We start from the raw sequence: 24,567 nt of genomic DNA, 5'->3' as shown, positions 1-24,567 counted from the left end.
GGGATTCACTGGAGAAAAATCTTACAGGAAGAAGTAATTAATTAGTGATTTAACATAACAGAAAAAAATGCAATGACACAGATGATTGTCTGATATTGCCTTTGTGCGGTTAAAGCAATAAGATCTCATTTCATGTGAGATTAAGTTTTTCATTTTGCAGATGAATGCTCTGTTGTGTTATTATGTGTTGTCAAATGCCATTCATCATTATAAAGGAAATGAAGTGATTTATGAAATAGAGGTTTGTTACATATTGAATATTCATGTATTGTTTGGCTTTGTTATTAGTATGCATATCAGATGGCCTCACATTAATATTCGCTGTGTCGTAATGTTCAGCTCAGCTGAGTACATGCAACAAAACGTCAGGTTAATGTCAGATGACTGTGTGTGTGTGTGTGTGTGTGTGTGTGTGTGTGTGTGTGTGAGAGAGAGAGAGAGAGAGAGAGAGAGAGAGGAGTGGGTGAGTTAGAGATAGATTTTATCCCAAATTTGAAATACTTTACCCTGACTTCAAAATGTTAAACAAGAAAACACAACTTCAGTATTTATTCGGTGAAAAACAAGACTGTATCTTACTAGCAGCAAGATACATTGATGCCTGTCACAAAAAGAGGGAGGAGTCAACAAATCAGTGATTTTCACAAAAAGAGGGAGGAGTCAACACACACACACCACAACACACACAAAACATACACCACACACGCACACCACATTGAATTATAAATTGTTCGTAGAATTTTAAAATGTTATTTGTTCTACTTTTTAAATGTATATACATGCATGTATATAGATTCAATTTAAACACTATGCTTTGGCAATACATTGTAACAATTGTCATGCCAATAAAGCACATATTGAATTGAATTGAATTGAATTGAGAGAGAGAGAGAGAGAGAGAGAGAGAGAGAGAGAGAGAGAGATCAGGGAGAAAGAGAGAAGGAAAAGAATAGTTAGAAAGATGCATATTCATATATTTCAGCAGGATTTGGAAAACAACATAATGAAGTGCCCACTTTACTTTCAGAAGAGTGAGCACACTGCACTCTTCATTTATATTTAATTTTCTCTTCATCGTCTTTTGTCTTTCTTTTCTTTTTCTTCTTGTTTTCTTTTGTTAATTTTTCTATCTCACAGTCTCTTTTAAGAACTTTTCATTATTCATAATTAGAGCTGTCAAGGTTAAATTATATGTTAAAGTATATACATTAAAAATTAATTAATTATTAAATATATAAATATATATTTCATTTTCTTCATCTTTTGAATTTCTTTTCGTATGCTGATTCTTGTCTTTCTACATCAGTCTTTTTTATTTGATACTCATATTATTTTGTTTTATTTTTTTAAAGGATCTTATAATATTTATTAAATAAAACAAAGTAATAAAAAATATAATAATAATATTGTAATTCAATATAATTAATTATTATTGTTGTTGTAATTCTTCTACATTTTAGGATGATGTACTGTATGTCACCAGCCATATATTATTCTCATACATTTGTTATTGTGTCTGTTACTTCCTTTCTGTAGTCCTTTGGTTGTCATAGTGATTGAGTTTGCGGCATGTCTGTCTGTCTGCTCACATTACATCTCTCCATCTCCAGATGTACACTGACCCCTTTTGTGTGTGTGTGTGTGTGTGTGTGTGTGTGTGTGTGTTTATTAGCGTAAGTGATTCTTTGTACAAACAGAAGACAGTAGGAGCAGTATCTGGACTTCATGTGCTCTTGTTTATGAGTGACTGAACTGGTGAATTTTGATCCAATTAGTGGGAGATTTGTTGAGTCAACCGTGTTTCAAAGCAAATATTGCAATCTGCCGTGCCGCTGTAAAATAGCAAGAACAACAAAACAATGTAGTGTAATACAAATTATGCATTTATTCAACAGTTGTTCTTTGAACAAGACGTTAATGACGTTAAAGTAAGTCATACGCATTTTGAGTTTTTGGCTGAACTGTTCCTTTAATGAAATGCTTTTTAATCTCTTTCCTTTTCCCCCTTTTTATCCCTCCATACACTCATTCATTCTCTCTCTTTAGGGTTTACACATGTTTCTCTCTGTCCTTTAAGCATTTCTGCATATCCCAGAAACTGTTTTCTGCTGGCTTGCAGGGGAAGTAATTGATTTAAGAGCTGATGGAACAAATTGTTCATTTTGAGCAGTATTCTCGCACTAGCCCCAAAGAGAGAGAGTGAGTGAGAGATAAGGAGTGAACTGAGAAGGAGGAGTGTGAAAAACTCAATTATGTTCACAGCTTCATCTCTGTTCTGCTGACCCTCATCTACAAGCATCATACGAGCCCAGTGGCCCGTACTGTGTTCGTGCCAATAGGATCATTATCAAATCGCACATATCCTTGTAGAACTCATCAGATGGCTTTCAATTTGGCAAAAGTTCCCTCTTGTTTCTCCCACTTGTCCTGTCATCCTTTCTGGTTCCCTTTCAGTTGGTCACTCTTAACGCCATGTCGGTGACTGATGAATTGGGATCCCGCTTAGAGAGACCAATCCATTTCGAGTGTAAACTAAACTAGCCAATGCCCACTGGTATGCGATGATTGCATCCAGCTGCCGCTGATCACAGTTTGACCATAAAAAGGCAGCCGGTGCAATGCATATCAGCTTTTTGTTTCGGAGGCGAATGACAACATCATTCTGCTCCTACCAAACTGCTTTATGTGTGATGAGTCTAGCACACTGTAGGGAGCTTCTTGTGTTGGCGGACAGCGCATCAGCCTCCCCGGCCCCTCTCCATACCCTCTTAGGACCTGTCTCTGGTCCTTAAAGCACTACAGCAGGGCCCATTTGAGTTTTTGCAGTCAGTTGAGCTAAAGTTTCTTTCAATGAAAACTCTGCTCCTACTTGCATTGGCCTCCATCAAGAGGGTAGGGGACCTGCACGCTTTTTCCATCGGCAATTCATGCCTAGAGTTTGGGCCAGCTGACTCCCAGGTAATCCTAAGGCCCTGGCTATGTGCCCAAGGTTCCCACTACTTCCTCCAGGAATCAGGTGGTGAGCCTGCAAGCGCTGCCCCCGGAGGAGGCAGACTTAGCCCTAGCTTTGCTCTGTCCCATCCGAGCCTTGAGATGCTACGTAGACCGGACACAAAGATTTAGGACCTCAGACCAGCTCTTTGTCTGTTACAGAGGCCGGCAGAAGGAGAATGCCGTCTCTAAGTAGAGGATGGCCCAGTGGATTGTGGGTGCTACCATCCTGGCTTATCAGGCACAGGGTGTGCTCTGCCCACTCAGGTTGCAAGCTCACTCTACTAGAAGTGATGCATCCTCCTGGGTGCTGTCTCGTGGTGCCTCACTGACAGATATGTGTAGAGCTGTGGGCAGGGCAAACCCCAACACGTTTACTTGATTCTATAGCCTTTGTGTGGAGCTGGTATCCTCCTGTGTTCTCACCTCAAATGGGTAGAGGCACTGAGAGGCCCCGGTTTAGTGTCAGCTTGCTAAAATTGCTCCAGAGTGTCCGTACTGTAGACCCTGTCGAGCTCCTCCATCCCCTCGGCAGCCCGACGTGGTGGAACGTCCGGCGCCAGGGCCTCACTCGCTGAATCCTGGAGAACCAGTAGAGGGCTGGGTTCCATATGTGAGACCTAAGTGGATCCCATATGTGTAAGGTCCACAGTATAGCCTCAGAGCCCGTATTTCCCTGGCAGACTTCTGCCATTTCCAAGAAGGTTACAATCACCTCTAATATTCCAAATGCACCTAAATGGATGTTCATATGTGTAAGTGCTTCCGAAACCTCCTTCGGGAAGGATGGGGCTTCCGCAACGTTCCTTTTCCAAGTGGAACGGGTATGTTTTCCCAGTGTTATCCAATCTAACTGAGTGGGTAGTGCTATGACAACAGTGATTGGTCTTCTTGTTGTGAGCCCCGGCCTACACCAAAAATGGGCACAAGCAGCTCACACAGGACACTGGAAGGGGCAGCATCCATGGCGCTTTGATAGGGATCCCAATTAGTCAGTCACCGACGTGACGTAGAGAGTGACCGACTGAAAGGGAATGTCTCAGCTACGCATGTAACCCTTGTTCCCTGAAGGAGGGAATGGAGGCGTCACGTTCCATCGACACGGCTGCTGTACTGGCTTGGCTCCTCAGCGAAAACGTGGTATGCGTTGCACCAGCTGCCTTTTTATGCTCACATTGTGATCAGTGGCAACTGGATGCAATCATCGCATGCCGATGTGCATTGGCTCGTTTAGTTTACACTCAAAGTGGATTGGTCTCTCTAAGCGAGATCCCAATTCTTTGGTCACTGATGTGATGTCTCCGTTCCCTCCTTCAAGAAACGAGGGTTACATACGTAACCAAGATGTTTTACTTTGTCCTTTTTATAGAGTGATGGCTCCCCACTCAGTCTAATTGCACCCCTTTTCTCTCTGTCCCAAAACTGAGTGGACACAGTAGGCATGCCCTGAAACCATCATCTCCTGGGATGATCAGCTCTGTGTGAGAGAGAGACAGCGAGGTAGTGAGAAAATAGTTTTGACATTATATGCTAATGGATTGACAGTGATCCGGAAGACCTGTGTCTGGGACACGCAGGTGTGCTCACAACAAGATAATTGGTAGAAAAAGAGGACAAAAGAAAAGAGAGTTAAATAAGGATAGATGGAAAGTGAAAGGAACTTCAGAGAAACATTATTATTTTTATTCATTTTTATTAGTTCTTAATTTTCAAAGGGCACTGTCTAATGTCCTTACTTGGAGCTATGTGATAAGCGACAAGGTATTTTTGTTTTCTGCTTCTCTGTGCTTCTCCATTGTGGATCCAAAAACAACAGATCCATTCATTTTCTCCATAGAGCTATTGTTATTTAGCTATGACGTGTAAACATTTCATGATAGACATACCATCTGAAGTTGTTGATGAAGTGATAAACTAGATTTTCAATGATCTTGAAATATCTTGTTGTCAGTGTTTCAGTGGTATTTGATTAGTCATATGAGTATATGACTTTTTTTTTTAAATCATCTTTAATTGCTAAATTCCAGAAAAAAAAGAAGAAAAAAAAAGACAATAATCTTGAATTAAGATGCTGTCAGTCATGTTGTCAAGTCACTATTAACATAGAAATGAGAATCATGGCCAAAGTGCTTAACAGTGACTTCCCATTCCCATAGAGCATTGTAAATGAAACATGTAAATGAAAGTCTTCATAAACTCTCAAACAGCTTTTTTTTTTTTAATATGTTTGCATATATTTTGCATATAGGTCGCTCTTGGTCCCCCCCCCCCCCCCCCCCCCCCCCCCCATTTTCATTGGCTCTTCCCCTTAAGTGCAATCATCCTGCCTTCATTTGTTCTCGTCCTCATTAAATGGAGCATAGTGAACAAACAATGCTATTTACCTATCAAGCACCTGTTCCCCAAAAACAGGCTGCCCATGGCAGATGAGAGACAGTTACAATGCAAGGAAGTAGTGGAGAGGGAAGGAGTGCGAGACAGAGTTTTTTTCGTTTTCTTTTTTTCTTTTTTTTTTTTTTACTGTAATCACGGTGATCGATTTGGTCTTTAATTTGTCACCCCAATGCAGCTGCCTGACTGTCTATTGTCACAGGAACAAGCCATTCTGCCCCTGAGGGTAATTAAGATGGTACAGGACAGAACATGCCAGAAAACAGAATATGGGTTAAACAAGAGAAGTATTATGAGAAAATAGAACAAGATGAGCTAAAACACAGAACTGATGTACACAGATAGAGCAAATTCAAGACCTGAACATAAAAATGCTAAAGGAAATCACATATGCTGTGAAATATACAAAATTATCAGTTTTCTAAAATTATAATGATAAAAAGACTTTTTATATTTTCTGAAGAAAATGTAGAAGATCTTGACTCCATTAAGCTAAGGTGTTCTGGGGTTCCCTTTAGAAATCATTCTAAAGTGCTGATTAGGGATGCAATGATTCACTCAACTCACAATGTGATACACTTTACAATACTGATTTCACAATATGATTTTTTGTTCACATTTTTTTTTTTTTTAACAAAATTAGATATGAGAAATTATAAATGAAATCCTTTTATTATTTCTCAGACAAACTGCTGCATGTTTCTTTGTGAAATTCAAATTGTAGTAACAATAACAGTGATACTTGCTGTAGCAGACATCCCTAGTAAAAGTTGCAAAGAACAATAGAACAAGTCTAAAACATACTATATAATCAGCACAGACTATATCTGTCAATCATGTGCATTAGAGAATGCTAAAAAAAATAAAAAAAATCTAACAATAGAGAAAAGCATGCCTATCTCAGATAACTGGCAGTCATCATGGGCTGCCGTATGCAAATTGCCTCTCGCCCTTTATTCTAATTGTCAAGCGTTCGATGTGAAAGGGACCATAAAATGTCACCCTGCAAAAAAAAAAAAAAAAAAAAAAAATGCAATAGCAGACCAATCAAATGTGTCACCCTGGGTCAGCAGTACTGTCTGGGCAAAAAAGAGTTTTTTTTCCCCACTGATACTGGAACAGCTGGAGGATCTTCTATCCATAACTGGCTGCCGGCTGTAACGAACACCTGTGTCCTCCTATTGTCTATATTATTAAAGGCCTACATAAGCTGTGCTCCGTTAGGGTCACATGTCTCCAATCGCACTCTCTTTGCAGCGTCCTTGCGTTCTCGCCGTCTGGCAGATGTGTATGGCACAGTCAGAAGGGCCTGTCTGGAGGATGAGGTCATTTGTCAGAGCAGGTTTGGGCACGAGCGTTAACACCTGGATCCTCTGGCTCGGCAGAATGTGCACAGTCTAATGAGGGATCATAATTAAAAGTGATAGCCAGGATGCTGCTGGGCACGGCTCGATGCTGCCAACTTGAATCTGCAAAAATGCGCAGAAAATGGCACAGTCCAGAAAAATCATGTTACCTGCTGACATTTCGTAAGCTGAATGCCTCAACTCTCTGAGATCATCATAACCCCTCTTGTTATGAGCTTTAGCTTGGGATTTGGCATGAAGAACATGCCATGGGTACCAACATCCTTATCTGCACAATTATTCTTATCCGGTGAATTACAATGAAAGTCTTATATTAAAAGGGGAAAACATTCAAAGATTCAGGCTGACAGTTTCCCACACACGCTCATTTCCACTCTGCCCTTGAGCCTGTGAATCTGGATATCAAGCCAAATGTCCTTGAGTTAAAAACATCACCCTTCGCTAAATAATTCACAGCATAGTGAGGAGAAAGATTGCTTATTCACGATCAATTAATCAGAGTGGATTTACTGGAGGTCGGCTAGCAGCATCTGCAAGAGTATTAATGTTTTACATGCGAGGCTGATAGACTCTGATATGTTGATGTTAGACTATTTCACACATGTACAAAACTTGATTATTTATGGCTGTAGCTCTTTTTAAATGCTTGTTGCTGCAGTTACCTCTGACTGTCTCTGACTTGTGACTTTCATAGAATGCACTGAATGTGATGAATTCTTACAGTTCTAATACACATCTGTTTAAAAGTTTGACATTGGTAGAGGTAAAGTTTTTTAAAAAAAAAAAAAGTTTCTTTACTCCAGTCTTCAGTCACAAGATCCTTCAGAAATATTTTAATATGCTGATTTGGTGCTTTAGAAACATTTCTTGTCATTATCAATGTTGAAAAGAGTTGTGCTGCTTAACATTTTTGTGGAAACCATAATTCATTTTTTTTTCAGGATTCTTTAAAGAATAGAAACAGAACAGAAACAGAACAGAATTTATTTAAGTTTCAGCTTACTCATTTTACAAACCCGATTCCAAAAAAGTTGGGACACTGTACAAATTGTGAATAAAAACAGAATGCAATAATGTGGAAGTTTCAAATTTCAATATTTTATTCAGAATACAACATAGATGACATATCAAATGTTTAAACTGAGAAAATGTATAATTTTAAGGGAAAAATAAGTTGATTTTTAATTTCATGGCATCAACACATCTCAAAAAATTTGGGACAAGGCCATGTTTACCACTGTGTGGCATCCCCTCTTCTTTTTATAACAGTCTGCAAAAGTCTGGGGACTGAGGAGACAAGTTGCTCAAGTTTAGGAATAGGAATGTTGTCCCAATCTTGTCTAATACAGGCTTCTAGTTGTTCAACTGTCTTAGGTCTTCTTTGTCGCATCTTCCTCTTTATGATGCGCCAAATGTTTTCTATGGGTGAAAGATCTGGAATGCAGGCTGGCCATTTCAGTACCCGGATCCTTCTTCGATGCAGCCATGATGTTGTAATTGATGCAGTATGTGGTCTGGTATTGTCATGTTGGAAAATGCAAGGTCTTCCCTGAAAGAGACGACGTCTGGATGGGAGCATATGTTGTTCTAGAACTTGGATATACCTTTCAGCATTGATGGTGCCTTATCAGATGTGTAAGCTGCCCATGCCACACGCACTCATGCAACCCCATACCATCAGAGATGCAGGCTTCTGAACTGAACGCTGATAAAAACTTGGGTTGTCCTTGTCCTCTTCAGTCCAGATGACATGGCGTCCCAGTTTTCCAAAAAGAACTCCAAATTTTGATTCGTCTGACAGAACAGTCTGACAGAACAGTTTTCCACTTTGCCACAGTCCATTTTAAATGAGCCTTGGCTCAGAGAAAACGCCTGCACTTCTGGATCATGTTTAGATATGGCTTCTTTTTTGACCTATAGAGTTTTAGCCGGCAACAGCGATTGGCACGGTGGATTGTGTTCACTGACAATGGTTTCTGGAAGTATTCCTGAGCCCATGTTGTGATTTCCATTACAGTAGCATTCCTGTATGTGATGCAGTGCCGTCTAAGGGCCCGAAGATCACGGGCATCCAGTATGGTTTTCTGGCCTTGACCCTTACGCACAGAGATTGTTCCAGATTCTCTGAATATTTGGATGATATTACCCACTGTAGATGATGATAACTTCAAACTCTTTGCAATTTTTCTCTGAGAAACTCCTTTCTGATATTGCTCCACTATTTTTCGTCGCAGCACTGGGGGAATTGGTGATCCTCTGCCCATCTTGACTTCTTAGAGACACTGCCACTCTGAGAGGCTCTTTTTATACTCAATCATGTTGCCAATTGACCTAATAGGTTGCAAATTGGTCCTCCAGCTGTTCCTTATATGTATATTTAACTTTTCCGGCCTCTTATTGCTACCTGTCCCAACTTTTTTGGAATGTGTAGCTCTAATATTTGGCATGACATTTCAAAATGTCTCACTTTCAACAATTTATATGTTATCTATATTCTATTGTGAATAAAATATAAGTTTATGAGATTTGTAAATTTTTCCGTTCCTTTTTTACTCACAATTTGTACAGTTTCCCAACTTTTTTGGAATTGGGTTTGTAGAATTTCAGTAAATGCTGTGTCATTCGGGTATTGTTCGGCTACTGTATCATGGATATTAAGTATGAAAGCACGGAGGTTTGCACAGTCAGATACTGGGTCAGTCAGGAAAAAAAAACCATGTCACCAATAATCAGTACAAAGTAATAAACACTTGAATTGATTTATCTTTGAGTGCGGTTGTCAGTTTGGACAAACAAACACTGCTGAGCGAGCCATAATCCAGTGGGTCCATTTTATTTGTGTGATATAGATCAGACCTCAGATCACCTGAGCAAAATAATGGAAATTGTTTTTTATATTTTCCATTTTGCCATTTTATATAAAGGAACAATGAGACCAGAAATGATATGGAAAGAGATGTATGCATAAATGCATACATGTAAGTGATTAACATATTCATGTGCCATGCTATTTAAGGTCAAGTGTTGAATTCTACAGTATTCCCATTGTAACACAAAAATATGATGATTTGTTAGTTTTATTAAAGACAGAAGACACATGCAGGCGCACATGTATGCACAGCCATATGAGAGAAGTCAGCAAGGTAAAATTTGCATAATATCACCATCATAGTGGGTTAATTTACAACAATCATCTTTCCCCCATGATGACTATATTAGTGTGGAGCTGAGATATCATGTCAACACCTACACACACAAACCCAATGGCTTTTTCTCTTCTGCCCGTCTAATTGATTTCAAAAGGTAGCTGGGCTCATATCTGTTTACATAACAGGGAAAAAAAAAAAAACTTTTAGTAAAAGAAGCTGAATATACTTTCTATTTTTAGAGCTCTTTTAGAGCTTTTTTACATATATAAAATTATTTTTGACATCCTAATCCTGACGCATTCACAGCTAGTAAAATAATCCAGAGGAAAGTTTTGTGACTCTTTCATTGCGCATGAGTTCTCAATTAATATTCATTTACATAACAATCACATTTATCACATTTATACATACCATATATTTCTGCTAACATTCTCTAGAAGAGATACAAGTCACAGATGTTGACATGAAAGGGAATTTTGGCCTGTAAAATGAGCATAGTTTAGATAATTTAGTCTTAATCTTAAATCATTCATATTGAGGTATCTGACTTTGATTGCAATCTGAACATAGGTTGTTGAGATGTCTTCTGAATATGAAATATATATATATATATATATATATATATGTATATATATATATATATATATATATATATATATATATATGTGAGAGGAAGGATGTTTAAGCAAAAGTCTTAAAATTAGACATTTTATCAAATTAGACATTTTTTCTTTCTTGTATGATATGTTCCACATTTCCCAAAGCAAATGATGACGTGAAGAACATGATTATGAATTCTCAGATTTAGCAGTGTTTTTGTTTGTGTTTTGATTGATTGTTTAAGCACTGGCTGACAGCATCCTTCACACCAACACCAGTGAAATGTCACCAGACGCAATCAGACTGTCATAAAATCTCTCTCTCACAGACTCAGACATTCACACATTAGACTTTGGGATACCCGCTGAAAACAGCTTGCTCCATAATTTAGCATGGCTACAGTAACACCAGTGTTTTTAATGAGCAACATTGGAAAGAGATGTTTGCAGAAGAGAAGGAAAACAAATGAAATGCGCTTTGCTTCTTTCTAGCGCTATTTTTTTTTCCCATGGAAGTTTTCATGAGAGAATGGTTTAGACAGATTCTCTCCCTCTCTGCAAAACCATCTTGCATGCAATTATTCCATCAATAATTCTACCCCTTTTGACTGATCCATTTCTCATGCTGTGAATGCTCAGTAAATTGTCATATTATTCATAAACATAATTTTCTCTTTATATCAGCGGAGGCAGTCTGTAGCTCTGCTGGAAATCTAACATTGCGTTTTTATCACTGTGAAAGGTTCCTCAGCACAGCTGTGTGATACAGTAAAAACAGTAATATTGTTAAATATATTTACAATTATTATTATTTTTTATTTTTTGTATTTTTATCGATTTATATTATATTTATTCCTGTGGTTGCACAGCTGAATTTATTGCAGTTGTTACAATACAATGCAGATATTTTGTAAAATATTATAGGCAGAATAGGATACGTTATTACAGACAAAGAACTGAGATATTAGGTATTTTAGTACACATGATTTTCATAAACTTTCAATTCTGACATGCCTTAATGCCGCCATACCTTCAGATGATGCGTAATCATTACTAGCATTAGGAGCATTACTAGGGTTTTGATTGAATAGTTCACCCACTGTCATCATTTACTTACCATCATTTCAAACTCATATGACTTTATTAGCTGTTTTGTGAGTTGACAATTTTATTTATTTATTTATTTTTTTCTGAAAAGAAAGAGTGAAAATTTAAAATATGTGTGCATACAATATGGCAGCTAATTTATCAAAGCTAGTGTGTAGTTGATCAAAAAGTTAAAAGACATAGATTAAAAGCCACAAAACTTATTTAAAAATGGGATCTTCAATGAAGCAGAGAGTGAGATTTTTTAAACGTGTGCAGGAGAAGCTGAGAACATAGAAATTAATGTTGATAAATGAAGGGAAAATCTATAGATATGAGAGTGTATAAATTGCACAAATCCAGCATGAGTCATGAAACGTCACCTTACACGTGTACGTGTTTGTTGCTTTTATGACATGGACATCATTAGATTTCAACTCTTCCGTTCAATCTTTGTCTCCTACCCAATCTGAGTCACCACTTCAAACCTGCTGAAGTCTCTCTCTCTTTCTCTGACTCATCTCTCTCTTTCACCTCCTGTCTCGCTGGTTTCACCTCTGCTCCTCCACCCTGTCTTTTAATGGTTTGAGTCACCAGTCTTTCTTTTCAGCATCTCCTAACACACTCCATCTTTCTCCTCTTCCTCCATCGATCATCTATCTTTCTTTTCAGCCTTGTTTCACAATGGAAGCATCAATCTAATGATCTATTCACCACCAAACATATCTCAGTGGTAATTTTGAACCTCATAAAGCCTTGGCTGTAGCTGTAAAGGAATAGATCATCCAAAAATAAAAGTTCGGTCAACATTTAGCCATTCATGTTGTTCCAAACATGAATGGCTTTCTTCTTTAGTACACAGAAAAGTTTAGCAGTATATTTTTTGTGTGTTTTCTATACAATAAATTCATTATAAACATTATTTTACAGTAGTTATCGAAGAATGACAGTCATCATCAATGACAATCACCAGGTTTGGAACAATATGATGATGTGAAAATAATGACTAAATGTTGTTTTGGGTGAACTACTGTATAAGCAGAAAGAAGCAGCTCAATCATCTACAGTACATGTATATATGGGCTTTAATTGCAGTACTATATTAATTGTGTTTATTTATTTGATTGCTGTTAGCTTGTCAAACTGGTATTTTAACCCTGTATACCCTGAAAAAAATCAGAATATATATATTTTTAATGGAACCATTAAAAAAATAAAAAAAATAAAATAAAAAGGCATTATTTGATATATCGGTCTCATATATAATTTATATATATATATATAAATGGCTCATATAGTGTGATATAAGATAATATGGACCTCAGATCCGAGGGGGGGGGGGGGACAACCTACTTTTATTGAAATTCCCAAACTGAGTAAAATAAGTAATTTGGTACAGTTGCTGTTTACAGTATATGACCAAAAAGTAAGTTTAAATTTTGATAGCTTGTAATATAAATCAATGACATATTTATAACATTATAACAGACTACTTATATAAAATGCTATACGTATATATAATGAAATACCAAAAGGCCGTTTACTTGCTAAAAAGTATCAGTACGATAACAGATGGCATGTAGCAGATTGTTTTTAGAAAAGATCATGTTGGTGATTTAGAGGCCTTAGAAATGTGTGCATCAACTATGATACAGTAGGGTTAAAGCCTTAAGATACATTATATATAGCGTACATTAGAAGCAAGTAAGCTGAAAGTAAGTAAGCTGATAAAAATGATGGACGTCATAAAAAGCTACCAGACAGATACAATGACATTGATGTTAATACATTGCATTAAATGCAATGTTTTCATTAAAAATACAACCAAATCATTGGAAATCTACATCTGTCAAATACATAAATATAACCAAGGCTTTATAGAATCTTCAGAAACTAGGTTAAAAATACTTGTGTGGTGGTGCACAGGAAATAAATGTGTAAAGTGATGTTTTACAGAGGCTGTATAGCTGTGTTGAGCCTGTGGTTTATCTGCAAATGGATGTTCATCTTATTAGCAAGCCATTTGTGCAGTCGATATATAAAGCACATGGTTTAATCTGGACAAGTTTGTGCACTGGTCTGTGTGTGTTCAGTGATGATTTCCATCCCAGACACTACTGAACATCTTGACTTCTGAACATGTGGGTTAAATCCCCATGTTTGTCAACACAATTTACTGTAACTAAGCTCAGTTAAGAGCTAATCAAGTATGCAGAACAATTATAGCTATGACCGATGCCCCTCAAAACACACACTCACTCACTCACACACTTGCTGTAATGGCAATCCTTTCCTGTGTGTCCATCATTAATAACCACTGTCATTGTAAAATCTCTAGATGTTTTATTATTGATTGTAAGGGTTTATTCTTGAACATTCTGCCCTTTTCCTTCAGTGAAGAGTTTGAACTTTTGATTGTGTGATTGGGTGAGCATCAGCCGGGACAGACAGACAAATAAAAGTGCAGGTTTGACCGTTTGATTGCTCTGTTGTGTTCAATGGTTTCGGGATCTTGCTGTTTAAATGTCTGCTCTCTGCCTGTCAATCATTTTGCATGTTCGGATACATTGACATGCCTCTGGACAGTAGTGTTTTGGAGAGAGTTTGTACAGTTTAAAGGAAGTTACTATTGTAACATTTTTATACACTGCCAGGTTTTTAGCCTAGGAGCACTCAGAGTGAAAACAAGGATCATAACAAATTTACATTTATGTATTTGGCAGGCATTTATTTTAATATAACTTTGCTTGTTAACTGTTTGAGGGATGCAAGACTGCAAGCTTGTTTGTTAGACTATAGCTATGCATTTTTATCTGTGGTTTAGGTGTAGGCCTAAAAGTTTGGGGTCTGAAAGATTTTTTAAATATTTTTTAAAAAGAACTCTTTTATGCTCACCAAGTCTGGATTTATTACAAAAATACAGTAAAAACAGTAATTTGGTAAAATATTTTTTAAATGTTAATTTTAATTTTAAATTTACAATTTAGCTATTACTATAGGCTTTTATTTATATATAAAAAAAATATGCTGATTTGTTGCTCAAGAAGCATTTCTTCTTATTTTCAGGATTCTTTGATGAATAGAAAGTAAATACAGTACACTATCTAGGTGGATATTTATAAAAAACACCTATGCACTGTACTGGATGAGTTTGACCTTGATTGTGTCATAAAAAGCATTTTCCTCCTTTGTTATTACAGTATTTTACTGTCTTGTATAGTGATACAGCTGTGTGTACACACGTTTAGATAAGAGGAGAGAAAAATGGCATCATGCTCTTCCTTTTCCCACTGTCTTGTGATCGATCGCTGTGTGTGTGTGTGTGTGTGGACAGTTGAGATAAATCATTAAACACATTCCTACAGGAAGATCTGTTTAAAACAGTGTGAGGAGCTGATTTTGGAGTCAGCGCTGTTAAAGTCACTTTATGAGTCCATTAGCTTGTGGCATAGATTTGCGCTCTCTCTCTTTCTGTTACACACACCAAACTGAGATTTTTTTTTAGAGCTTTCAAACTTCATCCATAGTCCTTCAGACAGTTTTTTACTTGGGTCGCTATGCTGTCTGTCTGTTTAATCCAGCTTTTAATGCTGTATGGAAAGTGTTTAAAAAGTACAACCTTGAAGCATTAAAGTTTCATTGTAAATGACTGTCCTCTTTTCCTTAACGCTCTGATGTCATCAGTCTGGGACGGCCAGGAGTGGACTGTCATTGCCAGCATGAGAGTGGGGCGGCAGTTCTCCAACTGCAGTTTCTCATCAACGAGGTACCCAACACCCACACTTGCAGGACCACATATATTACAGCACATTTTCATGTACATAGTATATGTAGAAAGCATGTAGGAGTATGTAGCATATGTAGAAAGCACACATAGTGCATATGTCTGTGTTCTAATCTGTATTTTAGGAAAGACAGCTTGTGTGTGTGTAAATGCACGCTCAGATCTGCAAAAGAATACGTTTAGTTCAAGAGCTGCCTTCCCTCTCAGCCCTGTGGTGTTAATGCAGTCAGTCATTACTTCCCATCAGACTTGTCAAGTGCTGAATGTTTCTCAGCCTCTCTGTCTCGCTCTTATGCACACTCGCCACATAATCTCATGAATAACGAGAAGTTAGTGCGTTAAGAAAAGAGGGAAAGTGGGAGAGTTCATGGTGGCCATTTTGGAATATAGCAATTTAGGTATACTCTCCACTTTCTCTATCCAATTCTGTATCCTTTCTATCAGCCCATATAAACACATCTAAAGTCAAAAGAAAATGGCATTTGCAAGCCATTTTACTTTTGTAATGGAATGTTTTTCACAGTGAAGGAGAATATTCAAAGAGAAAACATTTAGGGCAGGTTTTTCATCCGGCTGGAATTCATCTGTTTGGTGAAAAGTGGAGCCAGACTTGAATCTGAGTTTGCAGTCAGTTGTGGAGATGATGAAATCTTTGCCTCAGGAATCAGGCCAGATTTATTTGAGCTTATTACCTGCTGAGAACTGAGATGGCAGTGAGGATGTGGAGATTAAAGGTCAAGTTCACCCTACAGCATCCCAAAGTGATCCTTTATTTATTTATTTATACTTGCTGATTTTTTTTATTAAATTAATATTAACCAACATTCCATTATTGTGTACTGTTAACAAGTGATGAGATTTCAAAAAAGTTGTATTACTGTACCTAAAATAGTAGCCTAAACTGATGTATAAATAGGTATTTGGCATTACTTTGTCTAGATGATGATGTAAGCTGAAAAGGAAAGTTGTTTCAGATGAAGAGAACATTATTGGATTTTGATTAAAAATGACAAAGACAAATATTTGTTTTTCTTCGGAATATCATGCTCTGATGAATTGTTCACAATAAGACACAGATGTTATTCCAGACACTGAAAATCATCTCATTTAGTGAGATATGAGACTAGGAATTGATTGGACAAATATTAGGGGTGTAACGATATACCAGTGCCACGGTTCGGTTCATATCACAGTTTTGGAGTCACGGTTTGGTTCAAAATGACCCAAATGCACAAGTGAACGTGTCTGTGCTGCTCTGAATATGGAACTCCTGTTGTGGACACATTATTCACGCAATAACGTGAGGAAAAATGACAACAAACTCTAAAAAATTCACAGAGTTTTATTATAATAATGTTCTCATTATAATGTTATGTATAAGACAGTCCCAGTCATAGTTATTAATATTCTGCATAATGTAAATATTGCAACTTACAGTTCCACAAAAGGCTGTGAGTGAACTTGACTGTGCTAGTCATGAAGATATAACAACATGCTGCAACATGGCATATTCTTTTACAGTCGTGTTCTCATTATAATTTTATGTAGCCTATATGACAGATTTATTCTGCACACATTTTTGCATGTTTGAACATTGTTACACCCCTAACAAATATTGTGCACATACATTCTTGACATTTTATCCAGAGGTGCATTATTCAGACATTACACTTCAGGGATTCAGTTTTCATTCATACTGATTTTATTACCAACACTGAATTATTGCTTTAAATAACATTCTTCATTACAAGGGATGGTACCTCTCTAACCAGATGGTTACATTCATACAATATATCCCACACTTTATAGTGAATTTCATTAGTGTTCTACTGTAATTTAATTTTCACAACCATCATCTTAAAGTGAACATGAAATCAGAATAACCCTATTTACATTTTACATTTTTTTTATTATTTTTTATTTTTTTTAAGTGCAAGTCCCTGGTCTAATTGTGAATGTGATCCATCATTGTGTGTTAATTCAAAGAAAAAATATGTTTGTCTTGTAACTTTATCTTCTTCTGAAACAAATTTCCTTTCCTGCTGACATCACTTAGGCCATGCAAGCTATTGGACAATAACCAATAGCCAAAATGTCTGTTATTTTAGTATTGTTTATACTGTATGCTATTTATTAATATTGATTAATCTTCTATAAGTTTTAGTCATTTTGTTATGTGCTTTAGTTTTTTTTTATTATTTTTATTTTTTTGCTATTTATATTTAGCTTTATTTTATTTCAGTAATAGTTTTAGAAATTTTAGTATTTTAGTAAAACATTTGTTTTATTTAATCTTATATTTATATTTGATTTAATTTTGATGTGCAGCATTCACTTTTTATCATCCAAATACTGAAGTAAATAATCTAGTCATACTCTACTTGTATTTCCTTGTTGAATATCCCATTTCACTTGGAAAATATCATATTACAGAATTAGAATGGGTTATGAATGGGAATTCACATTGACTTCGACACTGCACAACTAAAATTCCCACTTGACATCTGTTTTTCTCTGCCGATGTCCTTTGGTGTGCTGGTGCAATCTGTGTTTACCTAAACACCATCTCCATGGAAACACAGTTGTCAGTCACCTGACTGATGGATCTGGATTCAATGCACTGAGAGACAGACAAGGGAACAAAGATGGAGACAAAACCACAAGTTGTGAGGAAGATAAACTGTTTATGGACTTCTTGCTGGACCACAATCACCTTCAAATTAGGCAGTGATTTGACAAAACAAGTTCAGATTAATACTAACATGTTTTCATCCACAACATGAAATGTCAAATTTTTTTCCAGGTTTGTGCTGTATTATTTCCTTCCTGAACATTGCGGCCAGCATTTGAAAAGAAAATTAAATACGGGCTTCAAAATTTTATAGGGCTTCCAGATAATGGGTCAGAAAGACCTTTGTCATCGTGATGGTGTCAGGCATGGAGGAAAAGAGATTTTTCATACTCACAGTTTTAGACACTTGCGTCACTTTTTGCTCTCTCTCCCCTTGTTCTGTCTTCCATTAACTACAAACACCACCCTGAGTCCTGTAATACATAGAGCACAGTGTTACTTTTGGCAGTTCTCTGTCTTCAGACTGTTTCAGTCTCTATCCAAGGAGGACTTTAATATCATGAAATATGCATGAAATGCATGGAAAAGCAGCAGAGTTATACAGACTGAAAGTTATACAGAGTTATACAGACTGAAACATATTGATGTGTCAGAATAAATTAAGGTTTATAATTTCCTAGCAACTATATAAGTAAATTCATATTTAATTTGTGGCCTGGAAGATGCATTGTACACTGCATAATTTTCCCCATTATAGAAAGTGAATTTTAGGACATTGAAGTGAAAAGGGAAACACATAATAAACTTTACACATAAGCAATTCAATTCCAGTTGTGTTATAATGTACATAGTACATAAAATGCATGATTTTAGGTCACAGATAGAAAACTGACATAAGATTAATGTAGTTTTCGCACTTGAAGAAGCACAGTGGCTTATGCTATGAGCTGTGCCGCTGACGACTGAAATAAAAAAACACCAGTCTAAATTTCACAAATTGGTGTAACTGTCTTTGTTAGTGAACGTCGATATTGGTGTGAACTTGCAATCTCACTGCATGGATTGAGTGTTGTTGTGTCCATAGGGGGCGCTGGTCACAGCTTGTGCAGATGACACGTTGCATCTTTGGAACTTGCGACAGCGACGTCCGGCTATCCTACACTCGCTCAAATTCAACAGAGAGCGGTGAGTATAGTTTATATACAGTACACAACTGTGTACACTATTTTTCAGGAATGCACAGGCACGTGCACAGAGCACACAAAATATATCAAGTCAAAAATTAACTTTCCAAGGATTTAATAAAAAAAAAAGAAATAAAAAATCATTTAATTTTACATTGAATGTGAGAATCCATCTTAATATTTCAACTTGAGGAGAACTTGCTGACTGCCCAAGGTTGCAGAGCATTGGTCAGAATGAATATGTGATAAACTAAACACAGATAGCTCAAGGCTGCAGAGTGAAGCCAAGACTCAATATTTTAAAATGTTGTAGCTCCTGTATTCTCTCTTCTGGTTTGTTTCTGAGCAAGTAGTGAGGATTTTCTTCTCATAAAATGCAATGGGCACAGTACAGTATTTATTTAATGAAAAGATAAATCCATCATAACAAATATAGTATTATCCTTACTACGTTACCCTACATTAATCATTAGCGTTTTTGTTGTGCATGAATAATATACATTTATACATAATTGACTGCATTAAAATTTATAATATTTTAAAATGAATGTATAATTATTTACAGTATATCATTCTTTTATATACAAAATATGTACTTTTTAATGTTTATTCTTATCAGTATGTGGTTGTTAGGGTCTTTGTTATTTATGTTTGTTAAATATAAGTATGTATGTTATTATATGTAATATATAAAATATAATTTTATGTATAAAATAAGCAATTTATGTTTAAAAGGTTTCCCTAAGTAGGTGTTTGTTGGAGCAGTTTGTACCAGCCTTAAAGGTACCAACCTATTTTAGTTGTGAATATGTCAACACTGAAATAGAAAATTTAATTTGTTAAACATTTAATGGGATCTTTAACCACTGACCATAACTTAGTATTTTAAGCCCTCATTTACTTTTCTTATCATGACTCTTCCCCAGCTTGTCAAACTGTGCACTATTCACCCAATGGAAACCGACCCACTAAGTACAGTATGACTAATGTGGCTTTTGTTACACTGTTTCCTTTGTTGAATGAGTCAGGGTCAGCTCTAATAAATCTCACTCTCATTCAAAGCTGTGAATTGTGACAGTGGTGTTATGGGTAATGATCTCTTCGTGTTGTATAGAAATATAGAAAACTTTCAGGAAGCTTTAACAGAGATACTGATGTGTTCTGTACAGACAGAGAGACCTTGAGTGAGTTGAAGAGAAAGCCAAGAACAGCCTTTCTTTTTTTAAATTTTTTTGTTGATTCCTTCACTACCTAATCACTTGATGTGTAAGAGGACCTTGTCCAAATGTGGCTTCTTATCACTGCATTGATTGCCGTGGAAAAGAAAAGGAAGAATAAAAGAATTTTTTTTTTGTGATATTTGTGAGAGCGTGACCTGACTTACTCTAAAGTGAAATGCATTTGATCGCAGATACTGTAGATGATGAATACTCAGGATAAATCTTTAGCATTCTATAATCATTTTAGTCTGATTTTATCAGTTTGGGTCACATTTTTAGCACAAGTTGTTTTGTGAGTATAACAATGCAAAGAGGCTATGTTGGATCCGACAACAAACTTGCAGCTCGTGTGAGAGTGCAGGACAAAGCTGTTAAAATTTAATATACTTATAAATCCATCTTAAAGCCGGGACACACCAAGCCGAGGTCAGCCATCGGCCAACAGCGAGCGACGGTCGGGCTTGTTTGTTTGGTGTGTTCCACTCGTCGGATCTTGTCAGGCTGTCAAGATGGTTGTTTAAATGTTACGTGATCTTTCCCAATCACTCTTATATGCAAATGTTTTCATAACAACATGAGGCACTTAAAATTATTAAAGTTATCAAAGTTACTGATATTCAAAAAGGTAAGCAAGCACCACTATGTTTACGTTTCGTATGTCTGCGTTTATCTCATATATCTTTGTTTCAGTTTCTCCTTTTGAATGATGAATATATACTATTGATAGCTGCTGATATAGACCGTTAATTTCTCTCACACATGCACAAGACGCATGTGTTAGTTTGCAGTCGGCTGTAGTCTGTGTGGTATGTTCAAGCGCGTTTTTTTTCTGGTCCAACGCGAGGCAACAACACTGTTGGCTTTCGTCGCCGCTAGTTCTTTGAAGTCGGCTTGGTGTGTCCCGGCTATAGACTGTATAAAAACATGGACGTAGTGTTCATGACGTCACCCGTCGTTTTCTGAAGAGCGTTTTTGAAGCTCAAAGTGGGCTGAGCAGGCCGTCGCCATCTAGGCAGCGCGTCACTCCTGGATAATCGAAAGTGGGCAAAAAGGCAGAAGCTGGTTGCTGAAGCAATGCCCACCTAGCTCGACGGTGGTGACAGCAGCGGCAATCCACCTGTCACTCAAGTGGTCATGCCCTTAATTTTGCAGAACTTTAAGGCTTAATATAATTTAAACGGATGAGTTGTACAAAAATTCACCCCCCTCACAGTTGTCATGAAGGGCAAAATTAGCTATATAAACCAAAATAATTTTTTGAACCAGGCTGTAAACATGTTTTTTTTTTTTTTGCTGTAAATTTGGGGATTTTAAAATAGGGAGTCTATGGGATTGACTCCCTTTTGCAGCCATCCTCTAGCGGCCAGTTGACGAATTATGTTTAAGTCACTTCCGTGTTGGCTTAACGAGAGAGAGCGGGAGGTTGCCGCTTGGTCCCGGCCTTTAAAGGCATGGCAGCAAAAAAAAAAAAAAATACAAATAATAACAGTTTAATTGTTAGGGTCAGAGAAAGGGTGGGAAAATGGTCATGAGAAAAGAAAAGAAAATGACGACTATTTTGGCACAAGAATCATAGAGGCAAAACAGTTAAATGACAAAATTCTTCATGACATTTTGCAGCTCAAATTAGTACAGAAGATCCCAAACTAAGATTCACTATGTTTTCTGTGCCCATTTGTGTAAAGTTGTTCACTCCCATATGCATTAGCATCTTCATAACATAATTTTTTTCTCAGACTAATGGAGATTTTTTTCCTCATGGAGAAATGAAATGTTTAGATTTGAATGCGTTTAGTTATTTAGTGGATCACGACGTGAAAGAGAGAAGCTAAAAATGATGCTCACATGCAACCAAATGATCCATTAGTAATCAGATTGAGGGCTCAATCAGACTGAAAAGCCTTCATTTAAACACTGACTGAGTTTGATTCGAATTAAATTTTGATTAGATTGAAATCTTAACAATCGATTGAAATGTTACCAACCCCATGATTTCAAATGGCAGTGTATATGACCTTTTTTTTCACACTGAAGTTTTTATGATCGAATATTATACTCAGAAACCATCAGCCACATAGGACACAAACATTAGATTGTCATCGAACTGAGAAGTGTCTTAAATCAAACTTAATGAGTGTCTTAAAGCATATTGTGTAACAGAACTTAAAATATAACATTATTAAAACTTTGGCACACACTCATCTAAAGCCTGAAAGCTTAGGAATAGCAGTATGAGGTGGTATGCGATAGAGATTTTTTATGCTCTGTGTTTTCTGTGTACGGCTAATAAGCTTTGTTCCCCTCCGTAATAACTGATGATTGTGCTCATCTCCTCATCAGACCGTCTGGAACAAACAAATAAAGTCATGGTTTCTCCTACCGTGACAATTACACACACACACACACATTGACAGGGATTTCTTCTATCTTATGTGTGCTTTGACCCTGAAGTATTTTATATTTGGCTTTATTAAAATTATGCAAATTCACATGTAATGAGAAATGTTTTCTCAGATCAGTAGGTGCCTGTCTGAGTGTGTGTGTGAACACGGTTGGGTGCATACTTCTATGCGCGGCTGTGTCAGATGACAGAGATTGTCAGCTCAGCAGGGTCAGGAGAAAGACTCAGGGGGGCTATAAGACTGATTCAAGACACTCAGCATGCTTGTCTGTTGCAAAAATACAAGACCCTTTCATCGCACAACAGAACTTTGTAGTCCTATGATGTTCTGTTTTAGCTGATCAATTTACATTTGTTTCCAAGGCATGTTTGGCCCAAAATATACAGAACAAAAATATATGCAAGCTTGGTGTCATTCAGGGGTGCTTTTTGGAATGTGTCTTAAATATTGACAAAATTTACTTTTAGCAGATATATTGCACTATTCAAAATTTGGGGGTCTTTAAGATTTTTTTATTTTTTTTATTTTTTATGTTTTTGAAAGACGTCTCTTATGCTTATTTAACAAGGCTGTATTTATTTGATATTTGATAGTATTTTGAAATATTACAATTTCAAATAACTGTTTTATATTTTAAAACATGTAATTTATTCCTCTAATGCAAAGCTGAATTTTAGAACAAATCTCCAATCTTTAGTGTCACATGATTTTTCAGAAATCATTCTAAAATGCTGATTTGCTGCTCAAGAAGCATTTTTATTAATATCTGTGTTGAAAACATTTGTTGGGACTGCTTATTATTTTTGTGGAAACTGTAAAAAAAATTTCAGGATTATTTTATTTGTAGAAAGTTAAAAAGAAGAGCATTTTTTATAACACTTTTGATCTGTTGAATGCATGCTTCCTGATTAAATGTTTTTCTTTCTCCCTCCCTCCCAAAAAAAAAAAAAAAAAAAAAAAACAACTTCCTGACCCTCAAATTTTAAATGGTCGTTACATACTTAAAATCTTCACTCTCTTTTTTTATTTTTTATTTTTTGCAAACAGTTCTGAAAAACAGAAAAATATTGATCCTGCACTACACTGATTTTTGTCCAATCAGACATATTCATGTTTCTTTTGGCCTGTGTGGTTTTGACCTTGGCTTCCACAGAGGGCAGGTTAAATTAGTTATCAGCAAGCAACAAAAGATCATTTTGGAACAGTTGCTCCCTAAATGCCATTATCAACATGATAATCATTTTCTAATCTGGGTTTTCCTTGTGTTGCATTCAGAAACAGAAAACCACACACATGGCCAGGTGCTCCATTAGCATTCTAACCCTGACAAGTTTAGTTGTCTGTCCACGACACGCAACCTTCATTTCCAATCACCCCGACTGTCTGAGGACCCCAGGGGCGTGAGGGGAAGAAAACAGAGAGAGATGTAATGAGTGTGGACAGCAGCGAATTACAGTGTGCTGGTCTTTATTTTCTAGTTAAACTGCTTATAAGGAAGATGGATGATGCCACTGAATAGATTTCTGCATGAACAGACCTCAAACAGACCCTGGATATGTGATAGTTTTATTGATCATTTTCATAATTACTCACCAGATACTTCATATTATCAAGAAGTTTTATGTGTTGAATGTCACAAAAAGCTATGGTGCTAAAGTGGATGTACACAATCGGGCTTGCAATAGTTCTTATTCATATTTCTTCCTGTTATGCTCATTATTTCCAAAAAAATAAGGATGTTTCCAAACCTTCAGTCTTGTCCCTCCCTCCCTCCATTTTTTTTATTTATTTATTTTTTTTACAAACAGATTATCTTGACCCA

The 24,567-nt window shown here is 36.6% G+C and overlaps 1 protein-coding gene across 10 annotated transcripts in view; it reads left to right on the top strand.

Moving 5' to 3' along the window:
* Positions 1-24,567, top strand: part of LOC109082037 (syntaxin-binding protein 5-like) — a 130,632-nt gene that overhangs the window by 38,407 nt on the left and 67,658 nt on the right. For all 10 annotated transcript variants that reach the window (XM_042763756.1, XM_042763754.1, XM_042763759.1 and 7 more), the window contains exons 3-4: positions 15,268-15,349; positions 19,024-19,124. In XM_042763756.1, the coding sequence (XP_042619690.1) occupies positions 15,268-15,349; positions 19,024-19,124 (183 nt within the window). The remainder of the gene's footprint in view (positions 1-15,267; positions 15,350-19,023; positions 19,125-24,567) is intronic.

This window comes from Cyprinus carpio, chromosome A9, assembly GCF_018340385.1.
Source record: "Cyprinus carpio isolate SPL01 chromosome A9, ASM1834038v1, whole genome shotgun sequence".
Classification (NCBI taxonomy): domain Eukaryota; kingdom Metazoa; phylum Chordata; class Actinopteri; order Cypriniformes; family Cyprinidae; genus Cyprinus; species Cyprinus carpio.
Note: the sequence above shows the minus strand (reverse complement) of the source record. Positions and strands in the feature narration are given on the sequence as shown.